Source organism: Pristis pectinata, chromosome 26 (genome assembly GCF_009764475.1).
Source record: "Pristis pectinata isolate sPriPec2 chromosome 26, sPriPec2.1.pri, whole genome shotgun sequence".
Classification (NCBI taxonomy): Eukaryota; Metazoa; Chordata; class Chondrichthyes; order Rhinopristiformes; family Pristidae; genus Pristis; species Pristis pectinata.
In genome coordinates this window covers 9,211,670-9,226,381 of record NC_067430.1, presented here as the reverse complement: position 1 = coordinate 9,226,381, position 14,712 = coordinate 9,211,670, and the positions used below count along the sequence as shown (strand labels likewise).

General features: G+C 44.6%; 1 protein-coding gene across 8 annotated transcripts in view; it reads left to right on the top strand.

Moving 5' to 3' along the window:
* LOC127583286 (endothelin-converting enzyme 1-like) overlaps nt 1-14,712 on the top strand; it is a 251,969-nt gene that overhangs the window by 230,050 nt on the left and 7,207 nt on the right. For all 8 annotated transcript variants that reach the window (XM_052039077.1, XM_052039080.1, XM_052039078.1 and 5 more), the window contains 3 exons: nt 4,631-4,698; nt 10,957-11,147; nt 13,681-13,776. In XM_052039077.1, coding sequence (XP_051895037.1) covers nt 4,631-4,698; nt 10,957-11,147; nt 13,681-13,776 — 355 coding nt within the window. The remainder of the gene's footprint in view (nt 1-4,630; nt 4,699-10,956; nt 11,148-13,680; nt 13,777-14,712) is intronic.

Here is a 14,712-nt window from a genome sequence, read left to right as displayed (position 1 = left end):
CTTTAACCTCAGCTCCCTTTCCCTGCACTTCCCATCTCCCTGGATTCCCTTAATATCGAAAAATCCATTGGTCTCTTGTCTTGAACACTCTCAGTGACTGATCCTCCACAGCCATCCTGGGTGGAGAGTTCCAAAGACTCACCATGTTCTGCGTGAAGAAATTTCTTCTGTCCTGGTGGCTGACCCCTTTCCTTTTCAGTGCCCTTGGTGACCTCTGGTTCTAGACACCTCCAGAAGAGGAAATATAATCCCTTGCATCTAACTGTCAAGCCCCATGAGAATTTAAACAAGATCTTTCTTTCTTTTAAACTCCAAGAGAGTGTAGGCCTAGTCTGTTTAGTGACAAACCCCTCCCCTCTCCACCACCATTCAGCTATCAATTGGGTGAACCTTCACTGTGCAGCCTCTGTCATAAGCATAGCCTTCCTTAGTATGGAGACCAAACGTACACAATAGTCCAGATAGAGTCTCTCTATTTCTTCTTTTTATTTAGCAATGCATCCTCCTCTCTGAACTGCCGTCCACCCAGTCCCTGTGATGCCATCCTGTGGGAATTAGCTTCCCCGGCTACCAAGTGACTTTTGTGTGTTTGACGAAATTGTGCCAGCAGGCTCTTCCATGGTGGTGTGTTGCATCTCTCTGAAGGAACTGCTCTCCATTTCAAAGGAAAAGTCGGGTGTAGTCAAACCATCATCTCCGAGCCGCTGGTCTTTCCAAACCATTTGCTGCCTGTTTAACAGACAATACAAATCTGCCATGAGTGGGACACCCAGTACCATTGTTACAAATTCCAAATGCTGGTTTTGTAGACTGGGAAACCATGGTGTCCTTGACACAGATCCTGGTAAATCTGATCAGCTTACAGTGAAGTGGTCACTCACTGGTAAGTCTGTCCCTCACAGTCCACTGCCACAGCAGGCTTGAAAACAGAGGTAAGAATCAAGAGTCCATTTAGGTTAGCGAGCGTTGTTGTGAAGAGTGAAGACAACATGCTGAGAGGGAGGAAGCAAGCAGTAGAGTTTAGGGTGAGACCCATCTGCTTATAGGACTCAAAGGATATGGAGTGAGTGCAGGAAAACGGGCCACAATCTTATTGAATGGTAGAGCAGGTGCTCCCTCAACCCTACTCTCACTACCAAATGGACCCCACCTGCTCTGAGTTCTTATATTATTCAGCTGAATAAGCAGCCAGACAGTGCAGAGGTCATGGAAGGATGAAGTTAGATTGTGGTCAGGTAGAGTTTGATGTTGTTTGTGTGTGTGTGTGTGTGGGGGGGGGGGGGGCGCGGGGGGGGGGGAACTGACAGTATGTGTTCATCAGGGTCAACTGGTGGATAAGAAATAGGAGGGGACTTGGGATAGATTATTGAGGGGGCCACTGGAGGTGATACCACAAGTACAAGGAGGGAAGTCAGTCCTGGTGGTCTTGTAAACCATGACTCGATAGACAGTGGGCAGCACAGTGGTGCACCTGACAGAGATACAGAGAGCTGAAAAGTAAAGAAACACCCCTACAACTTGCAAGTGTGGTGAACCAACCCAATTGAATTGGGACATCAAGGTGCCGTAACAGAGAAGTTAAGATAAGATATTTATTTGTTAGTCACATGTACATCAAAACACACAGTGAAATATGTCTTTTTGCATTACTTGAGAGTGTGCTGGGGGCAGCCCACAAGTGTCGCCACACTTCCGGCGCCAACATAGCCTGTCCACAACTCCTAATCTGTAGGTCTTTGGAATGTGGGAGGAAACCGGAGCACCCGGAGGAAACCCACACAAACACGGGGAGAATGTACAAACTCCTTACAGACAGCGGCGGGAATTGAACCCCGGTCGGTGGTGCTGTAGTAGCATTACACTAACCGCTACACTACCGTGAAGGGATTCATGCTGCTGTTGCTCATGGAATGAATTACAAATTAAGCCATGTCTTTGTTCTGGAAAGGGGTTAACAATCAGATACCAAGATGCAATCCTCTCTGTAAAAGGGCAGCACAGTGGCACAGCAGCTGGACCTGCTGCTGTACAGCTCCAGTGACCCAGGCTCAATCTACACTGAGAGCAAGGTTGAACCCGGGTGGTGGGGGGCTGGAGCTGTGAGGCAGTGATACAACTAACTGTGCCTCTGGGCCCCCTAAGTTTGCGCAGTGTCCCATGGATTTGAGGAAGAGGAGATGAGGACCATGCAATGGGAGAGAGTAACGGTTTTAGAGGAGACTAGGATATCTAAGGTGGAGGCAATGGTGTGGTTTGGGTAAACACAGAAACATTGCAGTGGATAGAGGGACTGAGGTAGGGGGAATGGGATTTTGAACGTACCACTGTTAGTGAAATGGGAGAAAGTTTTATCCTTGACAGGCATAGAAGGAAGACGGGAAAGTGATGTAAAGTAGTGATTGGAGATGGCCACATCCGTGATCGAGATAGTGAGAGTAGCAAGCTGACATGAGACAACAAAATCAAGGTGATTGGGGAATTTACTTGGGGGAGAGATTAAAAAGGGGGGGAGATCAAGCTTTGTTTTATCACCAGTATAGTTGTACTTGTGTCATCTGGGCTCACTTCTTGTGTTATTCTTCCACTTCACATTGTGATTCAAACAATCCAAGTGCTGGGGTGCAGAGGGACTGAGAGACAGGGATGTCAGAGTGAGCATTGAAATTGGCTGTTGAAGGGCGTGACCAGGAGACAAAGTAAACTTTGGAACCAAAGTCTAAATGTGAAGAGATTTACTATGAGAACAGACGGGTTGCACCAGTTTGCAGGGACTGGCCCTCTTTGATCTAGAAAATAGAACATCTGATGGAGGTTATCAGAAATTAAGGTTGGATTAGATGGAGAAGATGGTTCAACTCATAGAATGAGTTCAAATCTGGATATAAGATGGTTAATAATAATTCCGATAAGAAACTTTTCATGCAGAGAGTGGTGGGAAAACAGAGAAGCTGAGGAAAATGGCATTACTATATTTCAGAGGAACCTCGATAACAGCTGGGAGAGAGAGAGATAGAAAGAGACATTGGTAGAAGGAAACTCAGGTAGACAATAAGCACCAGCACAGACCCACTGGGCAGAATTACTTGTTTTAATGCTGTAAGTTCGAATGGTTCCATATAAATATGATGATCTATGGGAAGGGTTTGTACCTAATTGGAACTTACATGTGCCTTGATACAAAGAAAGTTGGCTTCTGAGTTTACTGGTGTGTAGAAGAGAATCACTGGGCATGAGACTTGAATGTGTACAAGGCACCATTACGTCCATCCTGGAGAACAGTGTATAGGAAGGCAGGCTGATGCTGTGAATGGAGACTCCAGACTACAGAGCATAAATAATTAGCAGCAAAGCCCAGCCAAATGGTTGTGAAAAGAGGGATCTAATCAGCACGTCGCCCATACAGTTTCACAAACCTAGTGAGATCTGTTTTCGAAGGAGCTTTTGGCAGAAGGCAGGTTACATCAGAGGAATCAAATTGAATGGCAATGCTGTCTGAAGGCAGAGATTGTGTTCAGGCAGTTTGGTAATGCACACATTAGATAGATTTATCAAATCCGGGACTCAGCCCATTAATGTGTGAACACAGAATAAAGCTCTGCTGTGATTGTCACAGAGCTTGCTGTAAATGTAGACCATTTATTTGACATTAATCAAATCCAAGGTACAACAAGCAAAGCAGGAAATTGCAGGAACTGTGCTACTAATTGCCTCATAGGACCTGGAACCAACAGGGGCTGAAACCACATAGGTTTCATGTTTAAATAACATCTCCCTCCTCTGACATCATCTGGGTCCTTTATAATTGATTTCCTGGTCAGGAGGTGTTCTGGAGGTAACCTCGGGGCCATGTTAAAAATACTCAGTGTTCAAAACCCACTGAAAATAGCAGAGGCTGGAGATTTCAGTTCATCCAATGTGCAGGCTCCTGGGACTGACATTTGTCAAGTTCATGGGTAAAAGCAGAGCATTGCTTTGCCCTGGGTGCAGTGTGTGGTCCTGTCCATTACCCCCAAACTGTGGTAGCTACATCCAGAAATTTTGCTTCCCTTCCCAGTTTTTACTCTAGTTTATTCTTTTCTAGGTCTTAAGGCTGTGGAATTACATCTGCACCCACGCCCCAACTGCCCCCACTTCACCCCCACCTGATTACCCTGCACGACCCTTCCTCTTACAAACTACTGTTTTCTAAGCAAAATTCCTCAGTCGATCCTGCCCACTTTGCCCCTTGTCATTTGTTGCAGTCCAGCTCCATGACCTTGCCTTGATCACCAGTACAGACGTGTGAATGTTCACAGAGAGCCAATGGGCAGAGAGTCAATGGTCTGACCTGGATGTTCTTTACTTCACTTTAAAAACTTTATTTATACAGTATGGTAACAGGCCCTTCCAGCCCAACGAGCCCGTGCTGCCCAATTACACCCATGTTAACCTACCCGTCCGTCTTTGGAATGTGGGAGGAAACCGGAGCACCCGGAGGAAACCCACGCAGACACGGGGAGAACGTACAAATTCCTTACAGACAGCAATGGGAATTGAACCCCAATCGCTGGCGCTATAATAGCGTCACGCTAACCGCTACGCTACCGTGCTACCCAGCATCTAACGAGACCTATTTCTTCTCTCTTGACAGGTCTTTAAATTTTGGTGGAATTGGAATGGTTATGGGCCACGAACTAACTCATGCATTTGACGATCAAGGTATGAAGGGTTTAACATGTTTAGGTTTGTTGGGATCTCTCAGTTAAAATGTTCTTGGAGGGACGGGTAGTGGTTCCTATTAGTCCCGGATCTGGGGGATTACAATATGTCTGCTGTGTTCCTGTGTTTTGTCTTGGAGACCTAAAGAGAGCCATTCCATTTTCTTGATTTACCAGTGATCCTGGGACTAAAGGGGTTAATTAATGAGGATCTGTGCAGACTGGACTCTATTCCCACTAATGTAGAAAATAGAGCATTTAAGATGATTCAAGGAATTGATAGTGGGTGTGTCTTCTGAAAGAGTGTGTCTTCTGATTAACTGAGTTAATCAGAGGTGGTGAGGGCGGGGTCATCTAGAGGTGGTGTCAGGAAGCACTTCTCTCAAGAAGAAATCTGGAATATTTTCCCACTTCCCCCATGAACTTATGTGGGGCTGGCGTACCAAGAGATGAGAAACGAGGGAATGAAACTGAAGTCCAAATGCAGGTCAGAAAATACCATATTAAATGGTGGAACAAGGTTGAGCGGCTGAATGGCCTGCTCATCTTGTTTTCCAGTTCTCATGTGCCTGTGTCAAGTTCCCTCTGAGTTATGGATGCTCCCTTTGCACCAAGTCTTCAGTGTGATGCTGAGACACCTGGAGTAGGTTTGATCCTTCGTATCCAAGCCCAGTCAGGGCATGGCTTACAATCCACTGACCCCTGCTGGTGAATGCATGTGTCTGCAGGTTAGGTGAGACTGGAAGAGGTTTGTATTGTGTGAGAGAGAGGAGATTCAGGTGTGCAAGTCTAGAAAGTAAATTCAATTGAAATTTTGTTGTTAGCATCCTTTGCAAATATTTATCCTTAATATTTCTTGGGTACAACAGGGGATGTACCTTTATCCAGCTTTACCTTGATTTAAAGCCAGTGAAGTTTTTATTTGGTGCAATTCCAACTGTTCTGAAGTTGGAAACATGTATCACTTGCACAGCAAGATCCCAGGAGTAGTAATAAAATAACAGCTATTTCAGTGAGAATAAATATCGAGGAGAGCATCAGTGAGAATTTACCCGTTCATCGACGGTATGGGTTCATGTGTTCTTTCACACTTACCTGCCATGGCAGTTGTGGTCCCAGTTTAACACCTCAGGTGAAAGCCGACTCTGTAGTACTCCCTCAGAACTGCACTGCAGTTTCATCCAAAAATCACGTTCACATCCCCGGAGTGGGAATTCAGTCCACAACCTCCTGGCTTATATTGGAGAGCAAAGTTATTTTCGAAGCTTAAACATTGAGGTGAAACCTTATTTGGCCACCTTAAGAATTCAGATCAGTCCGAGTTAATTCCTTGGGTTCCAAAGCATCGGTCACTTCTGCAGATGTTGCTTTTCTGGGAGTTGACAGTTGGCCTCACATCTGGGACCAGAAGTGAACATTAGTGTCTCTTGAACATATTTATCTTTCACACTTGAAAACAGAAATGCTAGAAACTCTCAGCAGGTCAAGCTGATTTCTGATTTTCAGCATCTGCAGTTTTATTTTAATTTTCATTTATGTTTCCCACCTGGGACAGATTAGTAAGTGAAGATGAGCTTACGGTGAATGTCTGGGTCATTGAGCTGCTTCAATCTGCAGGAAGATAAACAGAGGACAACAGATTCAGTTGCATCAATCTGTACAAAAACTTCGCATAACGACATAAAAATGCTGCATGTTCTTCTCTACCTCTCTTGACGGGGTCTCCTTTCTGAACTTAAACAGACTGTCTGCTCTGCAATCTGTCCAGCACTTGGGCAGAGCCACCTTCTTGGCAGTCCCCTGTCATTTTAATCTATCTGATCACTTCACTGGCCTTTTGCGAACAGCAAAAATCCCAACTGGTATCAATTTCGAATAAAACTCTTCTAGCTACTCAAAAGCCGGGCGCTGTAGCTACCAGCACTGTTGAAAGGGTTGGCCCAACAACAGCGAAGCATCTAATCTTCTATTGCCTTCAGGGTGCTGGTTCAGGCACTCTGCTTGAATCCTAAAACATGCAAGTGCACCCTGCCATCTGGTCATTTTTATTCCTTTTAATATGAGATTAAACTAAACATGTTCGGCAATTAACAAGCCTTCACCACCCTGTGTGAGCTATTTGCTTCATTCAGTCTTTCTTGGTTTCCACCCTCTCTTTTAATGTCTCCACCCTTCCCCTGTTCACATGTCCTTCAAACAAGCCTGCTTACTAACTAACTAGTTTTGATGAAAGGTCATCAACCTGTAGCATTAACCCCATTTCTCTGTCTCATGCCTCCTGACCTACTAAGTATTCCTAGTCCATATAAAAGTGATCAGAAGTTCCTGAAACGTGACAAGCCTTTAAAACATGCTAGAAAATTCAATGAGGAGTTTTAATAAGATTATTGTAGAACAAGTAGGTTCCTAAACATTTTTACATTAAGATCATGCTTTGGGGTTTTAGAAATTTCAGTTATTGAGGAAAATCTAGGAGGTCAGAAATTTTGTTTGAGTGATAAAATTAATCCTTTCTTAAATTCACTAATTCTGATCTTTCAAATTTTTCAGTTCATTTTCAGTAGTTTCCTAATTGCCTTCTTTGTTTCAGTTTTGCTCCTTCTATATCCCTGCAATTCTAAGTTATTGCTATTTTGCTTTAAGCCAAACCATAAAAATTAGCAGGATAATAAGATGTGAGAAAAACATACAGCAATATACCTAAATGCTGTTAAAAAAAATGACAGTGGTCCTCAACTTGAAATTATTTGAGCATTACTAGATCAAAGAAAAGGAAAACAAAGTTACATAAAGTACACGAGCAGCACGAAATTTGATAATAAAATGAATCAAAAAGTTGTGCAAAATGTCCATCATATTTCAATGTCCACAATTTTATATGTGCAAATTTCTTCTGTTCATAAAATGTATTAAGAAAGACACGCTTCCTGTTTAGGTCTAAATAACCACAAGTCACATAAGCAAAAATGACTTTAAAGACATTTCTGACCACTAATTGATCCTAATATCTGCTTAAAGCAAATAGCCTTGTTAATTTTTAAAAGCCTCCAGACTTAAGGAGAAATACTCACTTTAGTAGCAGAATAACTATAAAACTTTTTTACGCTTAGATTGCAAAATATACCTCCCAACTTGCGACCAGGTGGGATCTGCCGGTTTAGAACTGTTTAACAATTTGGTTGCAGTAGAGAAGGTTGTACGTAGATGGGTGAACTTGTGTCAAAGATCAGAACATATCTTGGGGAATTATTGGAGTTTTACTGTAAACAATACACAAGAAATGATAAGCCCAGGCTGCACCAACTCTCTGAGAGAACTTTTGTCCCACTTGTCTATTTACAGTAAAACCTCGATAATCCAGCACCCTCAGGACTTAAGTGGTTCAGAACAAACAGATTTTCTGGATTATTGGATATCATTCCTATTAATACCCCAATGCATTTTGAATTCACTTTTTGTTAAATAAGTGGCATAATAAATGTTCCGATTAGCCTGGTGAGCTTAAAATGAGCTTGGGAATGGGATTCTGATAACTTAGAAGGGAGTGCCAGAAACAGGTGACTTTAAAAGAAATATGGGAAACAGATCCCCAGTATGTTTAACAGGAGTGCAGTGAGATGAACATAAACTGTTGTTATTAGTCCAATAAAAGAACTATACAATTTGTCCCACTCTATTTCCCCACGCCCCAACTCTTACCATAAGCCTGTAATATTTTTACCCTCAAGCATCTATCTACTTCCCTTCAGAATGGCCCCATCAAATCTGCCTCTGGCAGAGCATTCCCAATCATAAAAACTCTCTGCATAAAAACAGACCTACCCCTACACCTCCTCTCTCACCACCATTCAAGGCCCCAGACAATCCTTCCAGGTGAGGCAGCGCTTCCCTTGCGAATCTGAGGGTGTCATTCATTACATCTGGTGCTCCTGGAGTGGCCTCCTCTACATCGGTGAGACCCGACGCAGATTGGGTGACCACTTCGTCGAGCACCTTCGTTCCGTCCACCGCAACAGCCAGGATTTCACAAGGTCACAAGACAAAGGAGCAGAAGTAGGCCATTCAGCCCATCGAGTCTGTTCCATGAGCTAAACTAATACTATCCCTATTTAGCCCCAATTTCTGGCCTTATCCCCATATCCCTTGATACCTTGACTAATTAGATACATCAATCTCCTCCTTAAACGCCCCCAATGATTGGGCCTCCACAGCTGTACATGGCAAAGAATTCCATAATTTCACTACCCTCTGGCTAAAGAAATTTCTCCTCATTTCTGTTTTAAACCGGTACCCTCTAATTCTAAGATTGTGCCCTCTAGTCCTGGACTCACCCACCAGGGGAAACAGCTTAACCACATCTACTCTTGCCAGTCCTTTCAACATTCGAAATGTTTCTATGAGGTCCCCTCTCATTCTTCTGTACTCCAGTGAGTACAGTCCAAGAGCCGACAACCGCTCATCATAAGTAAGCCCTTTCATTCTGGGAATCATCCTTGTCAATCTCCTCTGAACCCTCTCCAACATCAGTACATCCTTCCTAAGATAAGGGGCCCAAAACTGCGCACAGTACTCCAAATGAGGCCTCACCAGTGCCCCATAGAGCCTCATCAACACTTACTTACTTTTATACTTTATACCTCTCGAAATGAATGCCAACATAGCATTCGCTTTCTTTACCGCCGATCCGACCTGGTGGTTAACCTTTAGGGTATCCTGCACGAGTACCCCCAAGTCCCTTTGTACTTCTGTACTTTGAATTTTCTCCTCATCTAGATAATATTGCGCCCGTTTATTTCTTTTTCCAAAGTGTACAATGGCACATTTCTCAACATTGAGTCTCATCTGCCATTTCTTTGCCCATTCTCCTAAACTATCTAAGTCTTTCTGCAACCTTCCTGTTTCTTCAATACTCCCTACTCCTCCGCCTATCTTGGTGTAATCTGCAAATTTAGCCACAAAACCATTTACTCCATAATCCAAATCATTAATGTACAAAGTAAAAAGAAGCGGCCCCAACACCGACCCCTGCGGAACACCACTAGTAACCGGTAGCCAACCAGAACAGGATCCCTTTATTCCCACCCTTTGCTTTCTGCCTACCAGCCAATGCTCCACCCATTCCAGTATCCCACCTGTAAATCCATGGGTTCTCATCTTATTAATCAGCCTCTTGTGCAGCACCTTGTTGAAGGCCTTTTGAAAGTCCAAATATACAACATCTACAGCCTCTTCCTTATCCACCCTACCTGAGATTTCCTCAAAATCTCCCGGTGGCCACCCACTTCAACTCCACATCCCACTCCTACACTGACATGTCAATCCGCAGCCTCCTCTACTGCCACGTTGAGGCCAGACGTAGGTTGGAGGAACAACACCTCATATTCTGCCCTGGGAGTCTCCAACTTGATGGCCTCAACATCGACTTCCTCTAACTTCCAGTAACCCCTCCCCTCTGATTTCACTTCCCCCCCTTTGTTTTCCCTCCTTCCTGTGGCCCCCTCACCCCTTCTCTTTCCCGTCCCCCACCCTCACGACCTGTCCATCACCTCCCTCTGGTTCCCCACCTCCTTCCCTTTATTCCACGGTCTACTGTTCTCTCCTATCGGATTCCTTCTTCTTCAGCCCTTTGCCTCTTCCACCTATCACCTCCCAGCTTCTTACATCACTCCCTTTGATCCCCTCTCCCCCACCCACCTACCTTCCCCCACCCACCTGGACTCACGTATCACCTGCCTGTGTGTGCTCCTCCCCCACCCTTGACCTTATTCCCGCTTCTGCCCTCTTTCCAGTCCTGATGAAGGGTCTCCACCCAAAACGTCGACTGTTTATTTCCCTCCATAGATGCTGCCTGACCTGCTGAGTTCCTCCAGCATTTTGTGCTCCAGATTCCCAGATCCAGCATCTGCAGAATCTCTTGTGTCTTATGTCCGTGTTGTTGCCAGTTTCCTTAAATCTGTGTCCTTGCGTGACTGGCCATTGTGCTAGTGGGAGCAGTTTCTCTTTGACATTCAAAAACACTTCAAATGCTGAGAATCTGAAATAAAAACAGAAAATGCTGAAAACATTCAGCAGGTCAGGCAGCATCCGTGGAGAGAGAAGCAAAGTTAATGCTTCTCTTCCCACAGACACTGTGACCTGTTGAATGTTTCCAACAGTTTCTCCTTATTCGCTCAATCAAAGCTATTTATCAACAGCGGCATTCGTCATCTTGCTTCCTGAGGGCACTTCCTCAAAACCTATCTCTTGTGTCCTTCGGCAGGGAGGGAGTATGACAAAGAGGGCAACCTGAGGTCCTGGTGGAAAAACTCCTCAGTCGAGGCCTTCAACCATCAGACTGAGTGCATGGTCAAACAGTACAATAACTACAGCATCAACGGTGAGCACGTGAATGGCAGGCAAACACTGGGTGAAAATATCGCGGACAATGGTGGTTTGAAAGCAGCTTACCATGTAAGTACTTGTGGTCCACCAAGGTGGGCCAGTTTTAGGAGAAAATCTTGTCTGTGTGTCATTAAGTTATGGATTTAGGTGTGTTAATTGGATATTCTTGAATGTCCAGACAGGGTAAAGTCTATGTAACTAAAGAGCAAATGCTAAAACCATACAAAAGAATGTCATCAAGCTTTTTGCTTGACTGAGTAGCTTCATTCATCAGCTTACTGAGGCAGGGTCCCATGGGAGGTGAATCCAGGCACAGACTCTCACGGACCTATCTTCATCCTGCAACACTGCAGTGAGGCGAAAGCTCTACTCGAGCTCTGTTGTGTTATTCAAGGCCAATAGATGATTGGTCTCTCAGCACCAAAGCTTTAAGATGTACCTAAGGATACAATTCTGAAATCTGTTGTTCCTCAAGGACCTGTTCAGGCCACAGAACTTTTCAACCAATACATCATGGTTATTCCAGTAACAATGTAGAGAGAACTTGTGTATGTAATAGGCATTGCTTTAGCTACCCAATATGCAGGCCTATAAACCATTGACTGTACCTAAACTGACACATTAGGCACCTATTTCCACTGATGAGAAGTTAGACCTAACTTGGAAGGAAACCACTGTGACTCCTTTCAATTTCAACAACATAATGGCCCATACCTGACCTGACCTGACGTTCCGTTGACAACTACAAGCCCATCCTAAGACCTCACCAATACATTCAACCAGTGCCATTGGACCTTCTGTGAAAACCAGTAATGTCAGGTCTTGGGTTCCAGCTTTTGGCATTATGGGGCTCCTCTCCATGGGGCCTCTGAGCCACAATACCCTTGATACGTTGTACGGTTGAATGCTGTTGGCTGGTGCAGTTGGAGGGCAGACACATATGACCCATCCAGTGCACTTGAGGCAAGGACGCTCCTGACAACCAAGGCCTGATCCCACTACTCATCCAATTTCCACACATCAGAAGAGTGGTCATGTTTTCTCAACAGACTCCATTGCTCAATGATCTGAAGGATACTCCTAACATGAGGTTAAAATTATTTCAAGACCATCACACCCAATTTCGATGCCAAGGTACAAGGAGAGTTTCCAGAAGTGGAAATGCAGCTAAGCCCTCTTCAGATGGAGAATTCAGATGCAGCAGGATGTGGTTGTGGTCAGCCACCCCCAGAAGGCGGTGCACATCACCCCTGAGGGTCCTCTCTTCCACCAAGCATCCGCCAGCTCACTGCTGCTGCAAGCTGCTGGCTCTCTACCCTAGGCATTAATTGGTCAACGTTTTTAAGAGTCAAATGAAAGAAGTCACCCACATCCAAATGTCCTGGGCTTGAGATGATTCTTTCCAATGGACACAGCCATTATTGTGCAAGGTATGACTCCAACCAGTGGAGAAGTTTTCCCACGATTCCTATTCACTTCACTTCTCCTAGATGTCACGTTCAGTCTAATGGTCCCCTGATATCAAGAGCAGCATTCTCACCTTAACCTCTGGAATTAGCTTTGATCAAAGCTGTAATGATCCCTGGAGCTGAGTGGTTTAAGCCATGCTGAGCAGGTTATTGGGAAGTGCTGATTAGTAGCACTGTCCCTGCCACATTCTGAGAGTAGATCCATATTTGAATGGATTTGCTCTTTGCAAGTAGAACGTGTCTGGACAAATTCCCACATTGGTTGGGAGATGCCTGTGCTATAACCAAACAAGAACAGCTTGGGGGAGGCCTGGCTCATTCTGGAGCATAAGTCCTGCAGGGATATTTTCTGGCGCCACTGCCTTTTCTTCACCAGTGCTTTCAGCTGCTTCTTTAATCAAATTGGTTGCAGACTGGCCTCTATGCTGGGGAGGGGACTGAGACAGGTGATTCACACTCAGCTGGAGATGGCTGTGGATGTTTGGCTGGACTCCCACTCACTCAGGATGTGCATATCCATGGCTTCCTCCTCCTGTGCATTGCCCACCGCCATTCTCAACTGGATACAGCAGAGCTGCAGAGTCATAGAGTTCAAACATAGAGTCGTAAGTCAGGAAGAACCCTTCAGCACACCATGTCCTTGCCGACTATTAAGTATCTATACTAACCCCAATTACCAGCACTTGGTCCACAGCCTCCAATGCTTGGCAATTCAAGTGCTCAGCTGGATACTTTAATGTTGTGAGAGTACGTGCCTCCAGCACCCACTTTGGCAGTGGAACAGATTAGCCTGGTCTTTCTCCTGCTGCTCTGTCTGTGCTCCATCACTTGTTGCTAGCTTCACCAGGCTGCCATCTCACTTGGTGCTGCTCCCAGCATGCTCTTCAGCCCCCCTCAATGCCTAGGGTTGGTTCCCAACTAGGAAGCAATAATACAGTGAGAGACAGGTTGGGCCGTGAGGTACTAGGTCTGTAAATGAAAATTTGTTTATATTGGCTGACATTTTTGGTAAATAACTGGAAGTGCTACACCGTAGCTGGATTTATAATGCAGGGAAGATACCAGGTGGATTGTTTAAATTAATCTGTGATGAAGGGTCGATTCTCTAGCTAATATAAGAATCTGTTTTTCAGGCCTATGAGAACTGGGTAGAAAAGAATGGTGAAGAGATGATTCTGCCCACCTTGGGCCTCACTAATCAACAGCTCTTCTTCCTGGGATACGCCCAGGTGAGTTGAAATTATGGAACTGTATTTAAGTTTCAAAGGAATGTTGCCAAAGAGCTGGATGTTCAGTCAGGGTCTAACTCCCAGTTTCGACAGATATTTCCACTTGGATTTCTGGTCTCACACTTTAATAATTGCACACCTTGCTGCAATAATGCTTCTTCAGCAGCTTTTCCAGTGAGCTAGTTCTGAGACCTTTCGAATCACCATCTCCAGTTGGTCCATGTACAATCCTTCAATATGTGGTGTGCAAGGAAAAGCAAGAGCCAATGACTTGGAGAACCTGTGCATGGAGGTGCACATTTAAGAACCCATAGCAATTCCTAGTGTTAAAATGCTTTGTATGTTTCTGAATGTCTCTGACATTTAAAAAAAATTAAAGTTATGTATGCATAAAAACTTTTTTAAAAATCTAAACTTTTTCCCCTTGCCATCTTTCAAGTCAAATGACTGGAGTTACAGTTCCTGCATCAATCTAACCCGAGACTGATTGTTGGAGTGGATTCCCTATCAAAAGTCGCTGAACAGTGTGCTTCACTGTTGTGCTCACTGAAGAGCCCAATGTCAGAACACAGTTGGGGATTCACCAGCTTTCAGGGAGTGCGGAGACCTCCACATTCCAGCGCATGTTGGAACCTCAATCTTGCTGATATTTGTGCGGGGAAATGCTGCAAAGTTCTGACCACTCCCTCCCCCACCTGCCAAGAAATTCCAGACATTTATTCCTTTCCCAGTGGAAAAGAAATCGAAAGACTTTGATATATATAGTCTTGCAGCCCAGAAGGAGACCAGATAGCCACTGGGACACATCCTGGCTGTTTGGAAGAACAATCCAGTTAGTCACAGCCCCCTGTTTCTCCGTGGTCCTGCAGGTTTTCACTGTTATAAGCAGAGATTCGTCTCTTTTGAAATTTACTCTCGAATCTAACTTCATAGTAA